Below are 13521 nucleotides of genomic sequence, written 5' to 3'. Positions count from 1 at the left end.
CATGCAAACAAAGGAATGTCGTATTTCAGATGTTGAAGACACAGATGAAGAGAGCGAATGGGATTATGAAAGCAGTAGTGAGAACGAAGAAGATTACTCTGAAGAATACAATTACTTTGACCCCACCAAGATTACGACATCATTACCTCTCTTGCCTTTCAAAAATCAAGTGGGTGGGCACGCGTCCTTCTTTCGTTTTTCAAAGCGAGCGATATGTAAACCTGTTTCAGCCAGGGAACAAGAGTTTTATGAGCACATTGACTCTCGGCACCATGAATTGTTGCCCTTCACTTCCCAATATATGGGTGTCTTGAACGTGACCTATCGACATAGCAATTCGAATGATATGCTCGTGCCAGAGGTCCTGTTTGAAAAAAATAAGCATCTCTTGCGTGATTGGCGTGCTTGTGCATATAACAAGAAAAATCGTGATATCAAACGACGACACTCTGGATCATGGGATGATGGTTGTCGGAAGCGATTTCAAGAGCAAGTTCTTCGTGAAGTGTTCTCACCCAAGGCTCTCAAGGAACGATTGATCCAAGCTGAAGATTGGAGACGAAAAGTCAAGGCGAATCAACCGGAATTGATGCATAGCTTTTCAGAACATTTTCCATCTAAACAGCAACAACATTATTCCCTTGTTGAGGGTGGCCGATCGATGCCCAACATATCTGGATTCAAACAGGAAAGCTCAATTGATCAAATGACGATTGAGCCCAGACGGCCGTCGATGATCAATTCGACCGGTTCGTCTCCTCGTTTGCAACATAAAAAGAATTTATCAGAGGATGAGAATATCTTTGTGATGGATGATATTTTGATAGAGAAGAAAAAGACTATCGAATCACCCAAGGCGCCTCCGCCCGTTCTTCAGGTTGATTCGTCTTGTCTTCAGCAGATTCAAGTAGATCAGACGACAGACAATCCATGGTCATTACAGATCTATAATCGTGATCTCCAGCGTATAAAGAGTAGAAAACAGTCAAGTGAACAAAAGTATATACTGATTGAGGACCTGACAGATGGAGTCAAGTATCCTTGTGTGCTCGATCTCAAGATGGGTACTCGTCAGTATGGCGTCTATGCGAGTAGAGAAAAGATGAAGAGCCAGACGATAAAGTGTGAAAAGTCAACAAGTAAAGTGTTGGGTGTTCGTGTGTGTGGTATGCAGGTAATCAGAAAACGAGTGAGTTAAAGGCGTGTATCTAATGATCAACTAGGTTTACAAGACGGATACTAATGAATTTATCTATCAAGATAAATATTATGGCCGTACACTCACTCCCTACACCTTTCGTGATACGCTACAAGCCTATCTTGATAATGGACAAGGCTGTCAAATACAACATATACCCGTGATTATACGCAAACTGAGAAGGTTAGCAAGAATAGTGAAGACGATGTCGGACTATCGATTCTATGCATCCTCTTTACTGATGATCTATGATGGAGATCCGACTAGTTCGCGTAAAGTGGATGTAAGGATTATTGACTTTGCTAATTGTGTAACTGTGGATGAAGTTAAATATCATTATAAAGAATTTACTTATCCACCAAGAAATAAAGGTCCAGATAATGGATACCTTTTAGGCTTAAAGACGTTAGCTCTTTGTTTTGAGTGGATCTATAAAGTTCAAGGTGGATCTCCAGATGATTTATATGTAGAAGGTGATGACGTATTTTGTGATATTTTTGAACCTGCAAATGATGAAATACTGGCTACTCTATTACCTCCCCATTAATTGTATTATATTCTTTTATACTCTGTATTTACCCTCTCCCTTCCCTTCCTTTCTTCTTTTGCTGTATAATAACTCTTTTGATACTAATTACTACTATTATTATATACAAAACTGAAAATATATATATCCTATTGCTCTTTATCATTTCTTACTTTTTGGAGTAAACAAGAGCTCGTAGTGCCTCCCTCTTTATATTGAAAAGTATGGTGATACTTTGTCAAAGATGTCCGAGTTATTTGGTTAATTGATGCAATCAGATCAAAATGAATATGCTATGTTTATTCTTGTCATTCTTGATGACTATTAGAAAGTACGTCATTCTTGTAACCTCTTCACGCGTTCTTGCCGTATAGATAATAAAACATGCAAATGTTATTACAGGGCAATTGTACGTGTTAACATGACTTACTGATGTCAACGACAGATCAAGTAATCAACCATCGCCTGACCAGGAAAAGCTATCATATCTACTTATACCTGCTTGCATCATAAGAGCAATTCCAAACGTGATCGTTTTCTTTTGTAATCTTATTCTCAAGGTTAACGAGAATGAGATAGACTATGTGATTCAGTCATATAGGGAGGTAATACAATGCCCATACTTAATAGATCATACCGGTTACTTGGTTGAAGTTGGCTTATTCCAACTTTATCTTTTGAAAAGAAGTCGTGAGTCCTTTAAGTGGGACATGGGTCACTATGGAATTATATTTCTACAGCCAACAATGAACCATTTGAAATGTGTTTGACTTGGATCAAAGCATGATCATACTGAGTATATCGCTGTATGTATGTACCTTTTAACAGTATGCTGACAAGGAGATTGATCAACCATAGGCTGCTTTATAAAAGAGGACACGTAAACTCCTTCTTCTTCTTCTAAACACGATATCCCAGCTTATATATCTGCTTCATCTTATATTTCTTTCAAATACTTGTAGAAATGGCTTTTATGATACTTCTTTATTGCCTAACAAAAGAACAACGCCCTATGAGCAGAATACGAAGCTATCTGTCTATATTTATGTATTGACCATTATTATCATACAGTGTATAAATTATTAACCAATCATTTTTAGGTTTTATGCCTTTTTATTTGTTTTTCTTTTTCTTTTTTCCTTGTTTTCTCGTAATTAAGCAAAAATGGCAACAGCAAAAAGCGCTTCTTATGACTATTTAATCAAACTCTTACTCATTGGTGACTCTGGTAAACGTTCTCTCTCTTATATTTTATACGTTTAAACGCTGACTATTTGTATAAAAGGTGTTGGTAAAAGTTGTTTATTACTTCGTTTCTCAGATGACTCCTTTACACCTTCTTTTATTACAACCATTGGTATTGATTTCAAGATTCGTACTATTGAACTAGATGGAAAGCGTATAAAGTTACAAATATGGGATACAGCAGGTCAAGAACGATTCCGTACAATTACGACAGGCAAGTATTATTTTAAATATGTGTATCGTATACTAAAATGTATATTTTATAGCTTATTATCGTGGAGCTATGGGTATATTACTAGTCTATGACGTTACGGACGAGCGATCCTTTTCAAGTAAAGAAATTTAGATATTACTTTATACGTTATATTGACTTGCTTTATAGACGTTCGAAATTGGTTTTCCAATATTGAACAGCATGCGAGTGAAGGAGTAAACAAGATTTTGATTGGTAACAAATCGGATATGGAAGAGAAGAGGGTAAATACATTCCCCCGTCTTTTTAAAGACAAGATAATAATCATAATTTAGGTGATTTCGACAAAACAAGGTCAAGAATTAGCTAATGAACTTGGTATTCGGTTTATGGAAACAAGTGCAAAGGCTAATATTGGCGTAGAGGAAGCCTTTTTTGACTTGGCAAGGTAAATATAACTCATTTCCTTCCTATACTTGTGCTAAGCTGTATTATTTAGGGATATCAAGAAGAGATTAATTGATACACAACAACAAGCACAACAGACACGTCAAAGAGAAGAAGTCAAGTTAGATACAGGTCATACAACAAAAACCAACAATTCTGGCGGCTGTTGTTAAATTACTTTCTGCTTTCTTTTTTCCTTTTTTTCTTTTTCTTTTTCTTTTCTTCTTCTTTCACAATTATTATTTTAATAAAATGTCAACCACTGTTGGACATAAACACGTCGGATCCGATGTAGAATTGAGCTATTTACGTGATTTATATTTACCCAAGGAAAAGCATTACGTCGAGCATAAAGATAGCACGATTATCTATCGACATATCTCTTCTTTTCCACCTGTAAAACAACTCAGCCCGTCTGAACGAAAACGGATCTTGGTCACGGGTGGAGCCGGTTTTGTTGGAAGTCACCTTGTCGATCGTTTAATGTGGATGGGACATGAAGTAGTTGTTCTTGACAACTTCTTTACAGGAACCAAACGAAATGTTCAACACTGGATTGGCCATCCTCATTTTGAACTAGTTCGTCATGACGTAGTGGACCCTTTCATGGTAGAAGTATCACAAATCTATCACCTGGCTTGTCCTGCTTCTCCACCTCATTATCAATATAATCCAACAAAAACGGTCAAGACGAGTGTCATGGGCACTATCAACATGCTTGGTTTAGCCAAACGTACAAAAGCTCGATTCTTATTGACGTCCACTTCAGGTAATTGTATAAAAAAGGATATATTATTAAATTCTTATCCCGATCAGAGGTTTATGGGGATCCTGAGGAACATCCACAAAAAGAGACTTATTGGGGACATGTGAATCCAATTGGACCAAGAGCATGTTATGATGAAGGCAAACGAATTGCAGAGACGTTGACTTATTCTTATATGAGACAAGAAGGCGTCGATGTCCGTGTTGCACGTATTTTCAAGTAAGGGAGAGAGAGGGAGAGTATTTATACACCTTGATGATGAACCAACATCATCTGTCTTTATTTGCGTAGTACATTTGGACCACGTATGTCACCAGCAGATGGTAGAGTCGTGAGTAACTTTATCATGCAAGCGATCAGAGGAGAGTCATTGACATTGTATGGAGATGGGGAACAGACAAGATCATTTCAATACGTTCATGATTTAGTAGACGGTCTTATCTTATTGATGAATAGTGATTACAGTGATCCAGTCAATTTGGGAAATCCTGATGAATATACCATTAAAGAATTTGCAAATACCATTCGAGAGATGGTGCTTACACCTCCTCTTTCACCTCATAATGTTGATATCAAGATATTACCTGCAGCGGAAGATGATCCAAAGAAGAGGAAGCCTGATATCACGAGAGCTAAGACTTATCTCGGTTGGGAACCCAAGTTCTCTGTCAAGCATGGTTTACAAGAGACTGTTGACTGGTTCAAATCACAAGTGGCCGAAGGGGCTATCTAAGTTTATCACAAATCTATAAGATCGGATAATAAATAATCCGAAATAACTGTATGTAGCACAAAATATACCAGTGTTTTACCCAAAACTGAGTTTTTTTTTTTTTTCATAATCTTTTTCTCTTTCTGCTCAACAGACCCTTAATCGAATAGAGTTCATTGTCATAGCCTATTTCCATATTCTTTCGTACATCGCGCCTTTCCTAAAGAAAAAATAGACCATGCAGCATGCCTTTGAAGGACAAACTCATTGATCCTGCTCTCCTAAATTGAATTTCTACAAATTAGTATTAACAGAAATCCTCACTGCTACATTTCGAATTTTCTCTTCCTGGTACGAGTTATTACAGAGGAACAAATCATAGCCTCACAACAAAGGATTTGAACTGAAGAGGAAAAAAAAAAAAAAAGAAAGAAGTCGAAAGATCCTTGTACAAGTTGCCTTTAGCTTGATTCCCACTGATAAACCAATATTCCTGTTCTCCTCTCGTACTTATTCTGACAGTAGTCAAACTACGCTTTGGGGTAATTCATCTTTTTCCACTGGTATAATGGGTTGAATTATAATTAGACAATTTCTGAAACATAATCAGATTGCTTTGAATAAGATGGTCTATATGACTAAAGGTGCCTTAAAAAGAGCAACTGAGCATTTAATCGATTTCTGCGTTTTGAACAAAAGGAAAGTGGCTCAAACTGGAGAAAGAATACCATAGATCACTGATATCACAGTCAACGAGATCATCGTATGCACAGCTTACACATACTATTACGAATTATCCAAGATAGATTCGAATAATAAGCTTGATCCTGAGATTATGAGTGAAGACTTGCACAGTTCTTTCTCAAATCCATTACCCTACCGATGAGATATACTGAACAGTCATGAAAGCTTTGTCGCTGGATCAAAGTAAAGATATGCCATCCTTAAGTACAAGATATACTTTATGTTTTCATCTCCATATTAAAGCATAATAGTAAGGGTTCTTCTCAATCTAAACCATCGATATCAAGGCAATAAATAACAGAATAAAGCAAACACTAACGGTATATTCACTCTTCCTATTATCCATATTTTCATCACTCTTTATAATTAAGTAATTAAGATGTACTATTCTCTACCAGTTTTCCAACCAACAGATATTTGGAAGCAAATAGACTCTCCTATTATATACACATAACAGTCAATACCCTCGTGTTGATACAGTCATTCTATGCCTTACCCATTCTCTTAGAGACTCCCATTCATCTGATGTTAAATCCTCTAGTTTATCTATTGGCCCCTTTGGATCAACCATCATGTCATCATCAAATGAGTTCTTTGCTAGTCCACGTGAGGCATCATGTCCTGCAAAGCTGGCGTATGGGCCACCTAAAGACAGCAGAGAGTAAGATGCAGACATCAATAAAGAGACAAAGTTCATTTTTATATATACCTGGTCCATAAAAGCTTCTTCCTTGGCTGACATCATAGACGGAACCATTCACAGCGATGAGAATACGCGTATCGTTTTCCCCTGTGAATGGCAGTAAATCGAGAGGGGTATAATTCTTAAAGACATGCACAGTTGGATGTTTGGGTGGAAGATGTCTTAGCTGTCTAGATAATGTAAAGCATCGTACGAGATAAAGTAGAATCTAAATGTGTGTTATTAGGCCTTAAAATAAAAATAAGGAATCAACACCATTTACAGCAAGTAACGCCCAATTGATTGGATTTTCTAAAGAAAAAGGAAAAGAGTTAAGCCATTGAACTTGTTTTTTATATGCAAAAAAAACCTTTTAGTAGTGTGAGATAAGTGGTTACTATTGACATTGAATAACGAAGACAAAACAAGAGACAACTAATAAGGTAGAAAAAGTTGGGTAGGAGTAGGAGAGGCAATCTCTTGCATGAATGGTCGAACCGGACTATTACCGAACATTGAATGAGCGACAAATTAGGGCGAGAAAGAGATCCGCCCAAAATATTAATCCAGCTACTCATGCCCACACATACACACACAGACAACTTACACACTCACAAATGAGGATAATAATATAATCCTCAATCCATCCATCCAGATCCTTTCTCTTTGCACATTATTAAACATGGCAGCAGTTCAAATCTCCAAGAAGAGAAAGGTATGCCAGCAAATAGATGGATGGAAATATCAATCAGACCATGAATTTAACACTTTTTTATAATAGTTTGTAAGTTGAAATTATATAAAACAGTCAATTCCAGTAAATATGAACAATGCAACTCTGTAGGTCGCCGATGGTGTCTTTTACGCTGAATTGAATGAATTCTTCACTCGTGAACTTGCTGAAGATGGTTATGCCGGTGTCGAAGTTCGTGTGACTCCAGCCCGTACAGAGTAATGATTAATGTCAACAGTAAAGACTTGCAAGAGACTAACAAACAACATCCAATAGAATCATCATCCGTGCCACACACACTCAAAACGTTCTTGGTGAAAAGGGTCGTCGTATTCGTGAATTGACTACTCTTGTTCAAAAACGTTTCAAGTTCCCTGAGAATGCTGTCGAACTCTATGCTGAACGTGTTCAAAACCGTGGTCTCTGTGCCATTGCTCAATGTGAATCTGTCAAGTTCAAGCTTCTCAACGGTTTGGCTGTCCGTCGGTAAGTCATTAAAGTGTTGCTATATGTTTTTCAAAATGTTGATTGTTTCTTAGTGCCTGTTATGGTGTCATTCGTTTCGTTATGGAATCTGGTGCCAAGGGTTGTGAAGTCGTTGTCTCTGGTAAGGTCCGTGCTGCTCGTGCCAAGGCTATGAAGTTCGCTGATGGTTTCATGATTCACTCTGGTAACCCTGCCCGTGAATTCATCACAACTGCCGTTCGTCACGTTGATTTGCGTCAAGGTGTCTTGGGTATCAAGGTCAAGATCATGTTGGATAGCGATCCCACTGGTCGTAACGGTCCTAAGCAAACTCTTCCTGATATTGTTACCATTCTTGAACCCAAGGATGAAACCCCCATCGTCGAACCCTCTGCTCAAGATTTCAGACCTGCCCCTGCTGCTGAAGCTCAAGCTTAAAAGAAATGTTTGTACGGTAGACTTTTTTTTTTTGCTCTCTTCATGTTCTCTCTTTCTGGTTTCGCCGCCTTTTTGTTTATACATAATAAAACGAGTATTATATTTATGCAAACTGTGTTCTTTAGCTTAGAAATTCAAAAGGGGAGATTGAGTCGATTTAGTGAAAAATTATTCATATTGCAAGATTCGCTAAATTTGCGCCATTATTACAATATCAATGGCAATATTAATGAAACGAAGGAGGACGTGGCTATAGATGTTGTAAGTTAGACATAATATATTATACATTTTGCAGTAAAGTTAAAACAGCACACTCGTCTGAACAAGGCTTATATACGACATCGCATTGAATCACGTAATAAGGAGCGACGCAATCTTCGTGTATTAGAGACTGTACATAGATGATGCCAAGAGTAGAATAAACTTGGAAGTGATCAAGATCATGATAGCTCAGATACTGTTCATTCATGTAATCTTCACTCTGTTTCTATGTAGCGCTTTATCAGCAACAAGTATCAATAAGTATAATTTACATTAAAGAAGAAACAGAAGCCTTTATCATCTCGCCTAATCTCTCATGCAACTGCCCAAGGCTAAATGATATTTAAAATGGCCCTAATTCCTTGTTCACAAGTCAGACCATCTTATCTTACTGTCACCTTTTTATTAAGATTACAGAATAAAAGTGTCTTAGAGTATCTTTTTGTGCGCTTTTATATTTATTTTGATAGTGAGGCTATTGCATCTTGAAACATACACGACAGCGACGTACTGCAAAAGACTACGAGGAAAACGCTGTAAGTATATTTTTAAATCCTGAAGCTAACGCATTTCAGAAGCAGTACAACGATATCCAATGCAAGATTTTGGCTTGGTGTGAATTACAGCGACATGATCCTTTCAATCCTAGTCCTGCTGTAGTTATAAACTATCTTGCCTATGGCTATCATTATTTAAGTTGGCTCGCTTGTACTTGTCATACTTATCGTGCTGCCATCTTGAACTTGTACGACAAAGACAAAGCAATCATAGTTGACGATCTACTTTTCATAAGTTCTTTAGCAAGATAAATGCCACTTCTGCTGTATCATTTCATCGTCCAACTTATGATATCTCTCCCATCCTTACGTACATTCGGCAATGGGGATCAAATGAAACTGTCCCCAATCTTAATCGCATAAGGAAAGTTTGTTTTCTTTTAGTCATCACTGGTTTTATCTGCCTTTCGGATATTCACCGCTATGACCTTCTGTAATAACCTCACTATCAAAATTAGAAATAAAAGCACACAAGAAATACTTTGAGACACTTTTATTCTCTAAAAAGACAATAACATAAAAAGAAAATAATAGTGATCTTTGAGAACAAGGAATTGAGGTCGATTTAAATACTTGTTGTAGCTGATCGATGCATGAGATGAGACGAGATAGCAAGAGCTTCAGTTTCCTTTTTAATACAGGTTACAGTTCTTGATCCTTGCTACTGATAAGATCCTAGTCAGAGACAGAGTGAAGATTGCATGAATGAATAGTATGTGAACTATTATAGCTTTGATTAAATTCATATATAATCTACTCTTGACATCATTTTATGCAAAGACTCTAACGTATGAAAGCCGCGTCATTCCTTATTGTGTAATTTAATACCACATCATAGATAAGCCTCGTTTGGGTGAGCGTGCTGCCTCAGCTTTACTGCATAGTTTATCGTATATTATATCTTGCTTGCAACAACAGTATCTTGAAAATTTTGCTGGAGCGAGATGTGACGATCAAGGACCTCCATGGCAATGGCATAGAGGCGCTTGATTATTTGATCATCAGTATTTTTGTGTGGGGTCAAAGTAGCTTCTTGTTCAGTAAGAGAGGGAGATCGCCATTAATGGGTCCAATGATGCGTCGCTCTCATCTATAAAATGTGTGTGCTTAGCAATTAGAAGACATTTCTGCGCTCAATGTTCAAATTGCATGTAGTGTACAAACGGTCTGTTGTCATTTAGCAGGAAATCTTTGCGAAGGCTTGCTGGTTGCACACTTTGGACACAGAAGACAAGCAGGATTGATAGCTGGCTGTATGTTTTCGCAGTATTAAGGCAATACCCAATGCCGCGTTGGATAAAAACTTCGTTCACAACTTGCTGTATTTCGACCACTATTGGTGGCAGGAAATGCTGGATTGATAGTCGAGGAATATAGAGTAGTGCCAACAAAGTCTAATCCGGCTTGCGCATTATGTAGTCTGTACTGGGCTCATCATCTTCGCTAGCACCACTACTGCCATCTTTTGCTTGCTTTTGGTTGCTTGGCTCTGGTTTCTTTATGTTGCGCAGAAGCTCACCATTCGCCCCAAGACAAACGTACAATAGTGAATCAGTCCCCGTTTTACAAAAAGTTTCCCTTCCCCGTATATCTCGCATGCTTTTTTCCTTTATCAAGCTTGCTTAGAAAGCTCATGCGAACCAAAGACAGTTTCAAATATTCCATCTAAATATTTATGCGCAAATGTATCCCCTAACATTCTCTTATCATTGTTGTCGTCCTTCAAGCGACCAACATTGTAATAGAAATGGTATAAAATATGCTGAACAAAAGAACATATTCGATTTTAACGATCTTACAGTGAATGTACTATTTCTGCAGCAAGCAAATCTTCTTCGTCATCTGTTTCTGCTGCTTCCGACAAGCAATGTATTGTTTGGATTTTAATTTCTCTCCAGGACGTTATATCCATCTGTATTGAGCCATGTAAGTACAATATACATACATCATATACGGTAATAAAAGCTTTACCAGAGAGAGGATTGAATACTATTACGCGACGAATTGGTTCAATTGTGAACACAGGCACACAGGTATACAATCATTTATCTCTTTTGTAATTGGAAATATGAAATCCAATGATCTATAACAATGCAGGGTGGAGTGAGCCATTTTCATTTTTTTCCATTCTTTTTCACTTACAAAAGGTCGATATCTAACAATGGTTCATTTTTTTCATGTGATATGGTCAACGAAACTTTTCAATGCTACCATCACGTTAAGTCTGTTCAGGAGCAGATCGATTATGCCCTCGCTACAAGTTACTTATAATTTACTAACAGCTTTTATCAAAGTCTTGATCAATGCAAGTCGACTTTCGTAAAAGTTACCAAGACAAAAAATAAGCTAAAAATCAACTTACAGTACTTCCACTGTCAATTGGACACTTTCTTGAAAACGTTGGTCTCTTTTTTGAGCACCATTTGATCATTTGTTTGAAACCCAATTGGTCTCTTTTTTGAAATTCAATTGGTCCTTTTTGTAAATGTTGTTTATTTGGCCACTTTTTTAAAAAGAAATAAAAAGGTTGAATTATATTTTTGAGATGAACAGTAGGTATAGCTTCACCAATTTACATAAACTTGAATGACTTGTTATAAATTAATAGCTTTATTAAAATTGCTCGATTTGTTTAACCACAGCATCTTTCCAACCTATCAATTTGGGTATTTCTGAAGTGAATTTGACAAGTTGTCGAATCGTTCTGGGAACAATGATTGCTGCATGTTGGATCCTGAACATAGCTTCTTCATGTACCACGAGCTCCTCAAAAAACATCTTATTTTCTATTTTAGTACTATTAGAATATGAATACTCAATTGAAGGAGAAGGGAACTACCATAAAACCTTATGCAAAATATTTGTTTTTTGACATTAACAGGATATCGGTTCATTACATCAATCATCATGCTGTATAGTTTCTTCGCATCGCGTCGTTCTTTTTCTGGAGTAGTAGCGTCATTCACTCCGCCAGAGAACTCAACAAAGCCAGGGGATACTTTGTGATCACCTGTTTTAAACAGTACTCCATCCCACTTTGTTTTATTGGTGCCAAAATATTCTCTTTCAAGCCAACCTAACTCTACAATATCATTCACAGCCAGAAATAGCTGGTTAGTGATGACGATGCTTGTTTGTACTGCTGCTGATCTTTCGAGTATGGTACTATTCAAAGGATTTTTTGGTGATTCAATCAAGTCCAGGCTAAAAGATGTCTTAATAAAAGCAAGGTAATGTGAAACGGTGTGTTAAAAAAAAAAAAAACTTACAAATGCTTAACCATGTTTTCTATTAAGCCAATATCATAATCATTAATGACATTATGGTCTTGCTTATATCCATTTGCGTACAACGTGTTGCGCAGGCTTTTGCAGGAGTAAACTTTAACATCTTTAATTGCTTGGATAAGGTTCTTGGCACTTTCGGTGATTTCTACTTCTTTGACATTTACAGATGATATGATGTTTTCATATTCTTCTTCAGTTGTACACATTTTTAGTATACCCTGTACTGAATCTGATGTTAGATCTATGACATCTAGTTGAGCTAAGCTGTATATAAACTTAGTTAGAATAGTATTCACTGACAAAATTACGGTTACAACTTACTAGTCCGATGCAAGCTCAATTGCTTGCGCCAGCGTTTTTGTCAAACCGTTTGAAGTTGTTAAGCCAGAAGATGTAGCATCAGAAGATGTAACATCAGAAGTAGGACAGTTAGAAGATGAAGATGAGGTACTAAATACCTAGGCATATGATATTGTTAATACTAAAGAAATAACAGGTATTTGTTGTTATCTCTTGCATTGTTGGCTCTTTCAATAAGATTTTGATGCACTAGTCGCTGAATAGAAGAAATAGCAGAACGAGATTCATTGTTAATATCTTCCCTCAAGGTACTGTCTTTTCGGCTTTCCTAGTATTCATGATATTTCTTTCCAAACTCTGTTGAATGAAAACGGCGAGTCTATGATTAAAATAAAAGTTAGTATCTGTCAAAAAATTTGAAATTAGCACAGCATACAGCAAAGGTAGTTTCAGCAGAATGGGCAACATTAGTAACTTTATTACTTTGTTTTGATTGCAGTGTAAGCAGCAAATCCATGTAGTTTGCGTTTGTTGCATCTTCAGTGCTATCGAAATGCTCTGCAAACGAAAAATAGTCCAAGTCAGGTGGTTGTTTTTGGAAACTTGAATCAACCCATGCTAAAAACTTGTAGTCCTTCCTGAGATCATTTATTCTTGTTTTTTTTAATAATTGAGCTTCAGAAGTATCTATCGACTTTCGCTTGCCTCGCATTGTTTAATTGATAAAGAAGATAAGACAAAGTTGACGCGTCTGAGTAAGAGATATATATTGTTAGTATTGTGACGATGCGAAGAAAGATTCTAATACCGATCTTTTCACTGATGACATCAACAATCTACGACATCGAAGTATTACATCACCATCAAAATTATAAACAAGGAATTGTTTTTTTTTTATTTCCATTAGTGTACCAGTAGTCAACTTAACTTACTATAAAATTGTGCACGTTCAACACAGAAGCAATTT

General features: G+C 36.9%; 8 protein-coding genes across 8 annotated transcripts; 4 read left to right on the top strand and 4 right to left on the bottom strand.

Moving 5' to 3' along the window:
- Position 1: 1 nt before the first annotated feature.
- On the top strand, positions 2–1745 carry RHIMIDRAFT_238100 (SAICAR synthase-like protein; the record flags this gene model as incomplete). The annotated part of the gene is made up of 2 exons (XM_023608889.1): positions 2–1174; positions 1224–1745. The coding sequence occupies 2 exons, from the start codon at positions 2–4 to the stop codon at positions 1743–1745; spliced, it is 1695 nt and encodes a 564-aa protein (XP_023465996.1).
- Positions 1746–2888: 1143 nt separating this feature from the next.
- RHIMIDRAFT_308638 (putative SEC4-like Rab/GTPase) lies at positions 2889–3833 on the top strand (the record flags this gene model as incomplete). The annotated part of the gene is made up of 6 exons (XM_023614577.1): positions 2889–2952; positions 3010–3183; positions 3236–3301; positions 3352–3446; positions 3498–3610; positions 3662–3833. 6 exons carry the CDS (start codon positions 2889–2891, stop codon positions 3780–3782), a joined length of 633 nt encoding a protein of 210 aa, XP_023465995.1. The 3' UTR covers positions 3783–3833.
- RHIMIDRAFT_308637 (NAD(P)-binding protein) lies at positions 3805–5108 on the top strand (the record flags this gene model as incomplete). Its single annotated transcript, XM_023614576.1, has 3 exons — positions 3805–4378; positions 4426–4594; positions 4667–5108. Exons 1-3 carry the CDS (start codon positions 3862–3864, stop codon positions 5106–5108), a joined length of 1128 nt encoding a protein of 375 aa, XP_023465994.1. The 5' UTR covers positions 3805–3861.
- A 1097-nt stretch (positions 5109–6205) lies between these two features.
- On the bottom strand, positions 6206–7041 carry RHIMIDRAFT_292383 (cytochrome b5; the record flags this gene model as incomplete). Its single annotated transcript, XM_023613892.1, has 5 exons — positions 6884–7041; positions 6797–6825; positions 6541–6742; positions 6328–6476; positions 6206–6268 (listed from the first exon to the last, which is right to left on the bottom strand). Exons 1-5 carry the CDS (start codon positions 6918–6920, stop codon positions 6206–6208), a joined length of 480 nt encoding a protein of 159 aa, XP_023465993.1. The 5' UTR covers positions 6921–7041.
- Positions 7031–8149, top strand: RHIMIDRAFT_292382 (ribosomal protein S3; the record flags this gene model as incomplete). The annotated part of the gene is made up of 4 exons (XM_023613891.1): positions 7031–7228; positions 7358–7464; positions 7523–7732; positions 7786–8149. The coding sequence occupies exons 1-4, from the start codon at positions 7196–7198 to the stop codon at positions 8147–8149; spliced, it is 714 nt and encodes a 237-aa protein (XP_023465992.1). The 5' UTR covers positions 7031–7195.
- Positions 8150–11523: 3374 nt separating this feature from the next.
- Positions 11524–11753, bottom strand: RHIMIDRAFT_284519 (uncharacterized protein). The gene has a single exon (XM_023613190.1). It carries the CDS (start codon positions 11743–11745, stop codon positions 11581–11583), a length of 165 nt encoding a protein of 54 aa, XP_023465991.1. The 5' UTR covers positions 11746–11753; the 3' UTR covers positions 11524–11580.
- RHIMIDRAFT_142710 (uncharacterized protein) lies at positions 11580–12699 on the bottom strand. Its single transcript, XM_023605715.1, has 4 exons — positions 12576–12699; positions 12237–12518; positions 11815–12171; positions 11580–11753 (listed from the first exon to the last, which is right to left on the bottom strand). The coding sequence occupies exons 2-4, from the start codon at positions 12458–12460 to the stop codon at positions 11747–11749; spliced, it is 588 nt and encodes a 195-aa protein (XP_023465990.1). The 5' UTR covers positions 12461–12518; positions 12576–12699; the 3' UTR covers positions 11580–11746.
- On the bottom strand, positions 12576–13489 carry RHIMIDRAFT_284517 (uncharacterized protein). The gene is made up of 2 exons (XM_023613189.1): positions 12991–13489; positions 12576–12933 (listed from the first exon to the last, which is right to left on the bottom strand). Exons 1-2 carry the CDS (start codon positions 13264–13266, stop codon positions 12883–12885), a joined length of 327 nt encoding a protein of 108 aa, XP_023465989.1. The 5' UTR covers positions 13267–13489; the 3' UTR covers positions 12576–12882.
- Positions 13490–13521: the final 32 nt, after the last annotated feature.

This window comes from Rhizopus microsporus (assembly GCF_002708625.1).
Source record: "Rhizopus microsporus ATCC 52813 unplaced genomic scaffold scaffold_9, whole genome shotgun sequence".
Lineage (NCBI taxonomy): Eukaryota > Fungi > Mucoromycota > Mucoromycetes > Mucorales > Rhizopodaceae > Rhizopus > Rhizopus microsporus.
The sequence above is the reverse complement of the archived record's forward strand: the minus strand, read 5'-3'. Positions and strand labels throughout refer to the sequence as shown.

Excerpts from the sequence above, each read along its gene's own strand:
- RHIMIDRAFT_284517 (XM_023613189.1), bottom strand. The coding sequence starts at position 13,266 with ATGCGAGGCAAGCGAAAGTCGATAGATACTTCTGAAGCTCAATTATTA. Across the intron at positions 12,934-12,990 it reads CTGCTGAAACTACCTTTGCT|ACTCGCCGTTTTCATTCAAC; the intron begins GTATGCTGTGCT and ends TTTTAATCATAG.
- RHIMIDRAFT_284519 (XM_023613190.1), bottom strand. The coding sequence starts at position 11,745 with ATGTTTTTTGAGGAGCTCGTGGTACATGAAGAAGCTATGTTCAGGATC.
- RHIMIDRAFT_142710 (XM_023605715.1), bottom strand. The coding sequence starts at position 12,460 with ATGTGTACAACTGAAGAAGAATATGAAAACATCATATCATCTGTAAAT. Across the intron at positions 12,172-12,236 it reads GAAAACATGGTTAAGCATTT|CCTGGACTTGATTGAATCAC; the intron begins GTAAGTTTTTTT and ends GACATCTTTTAG.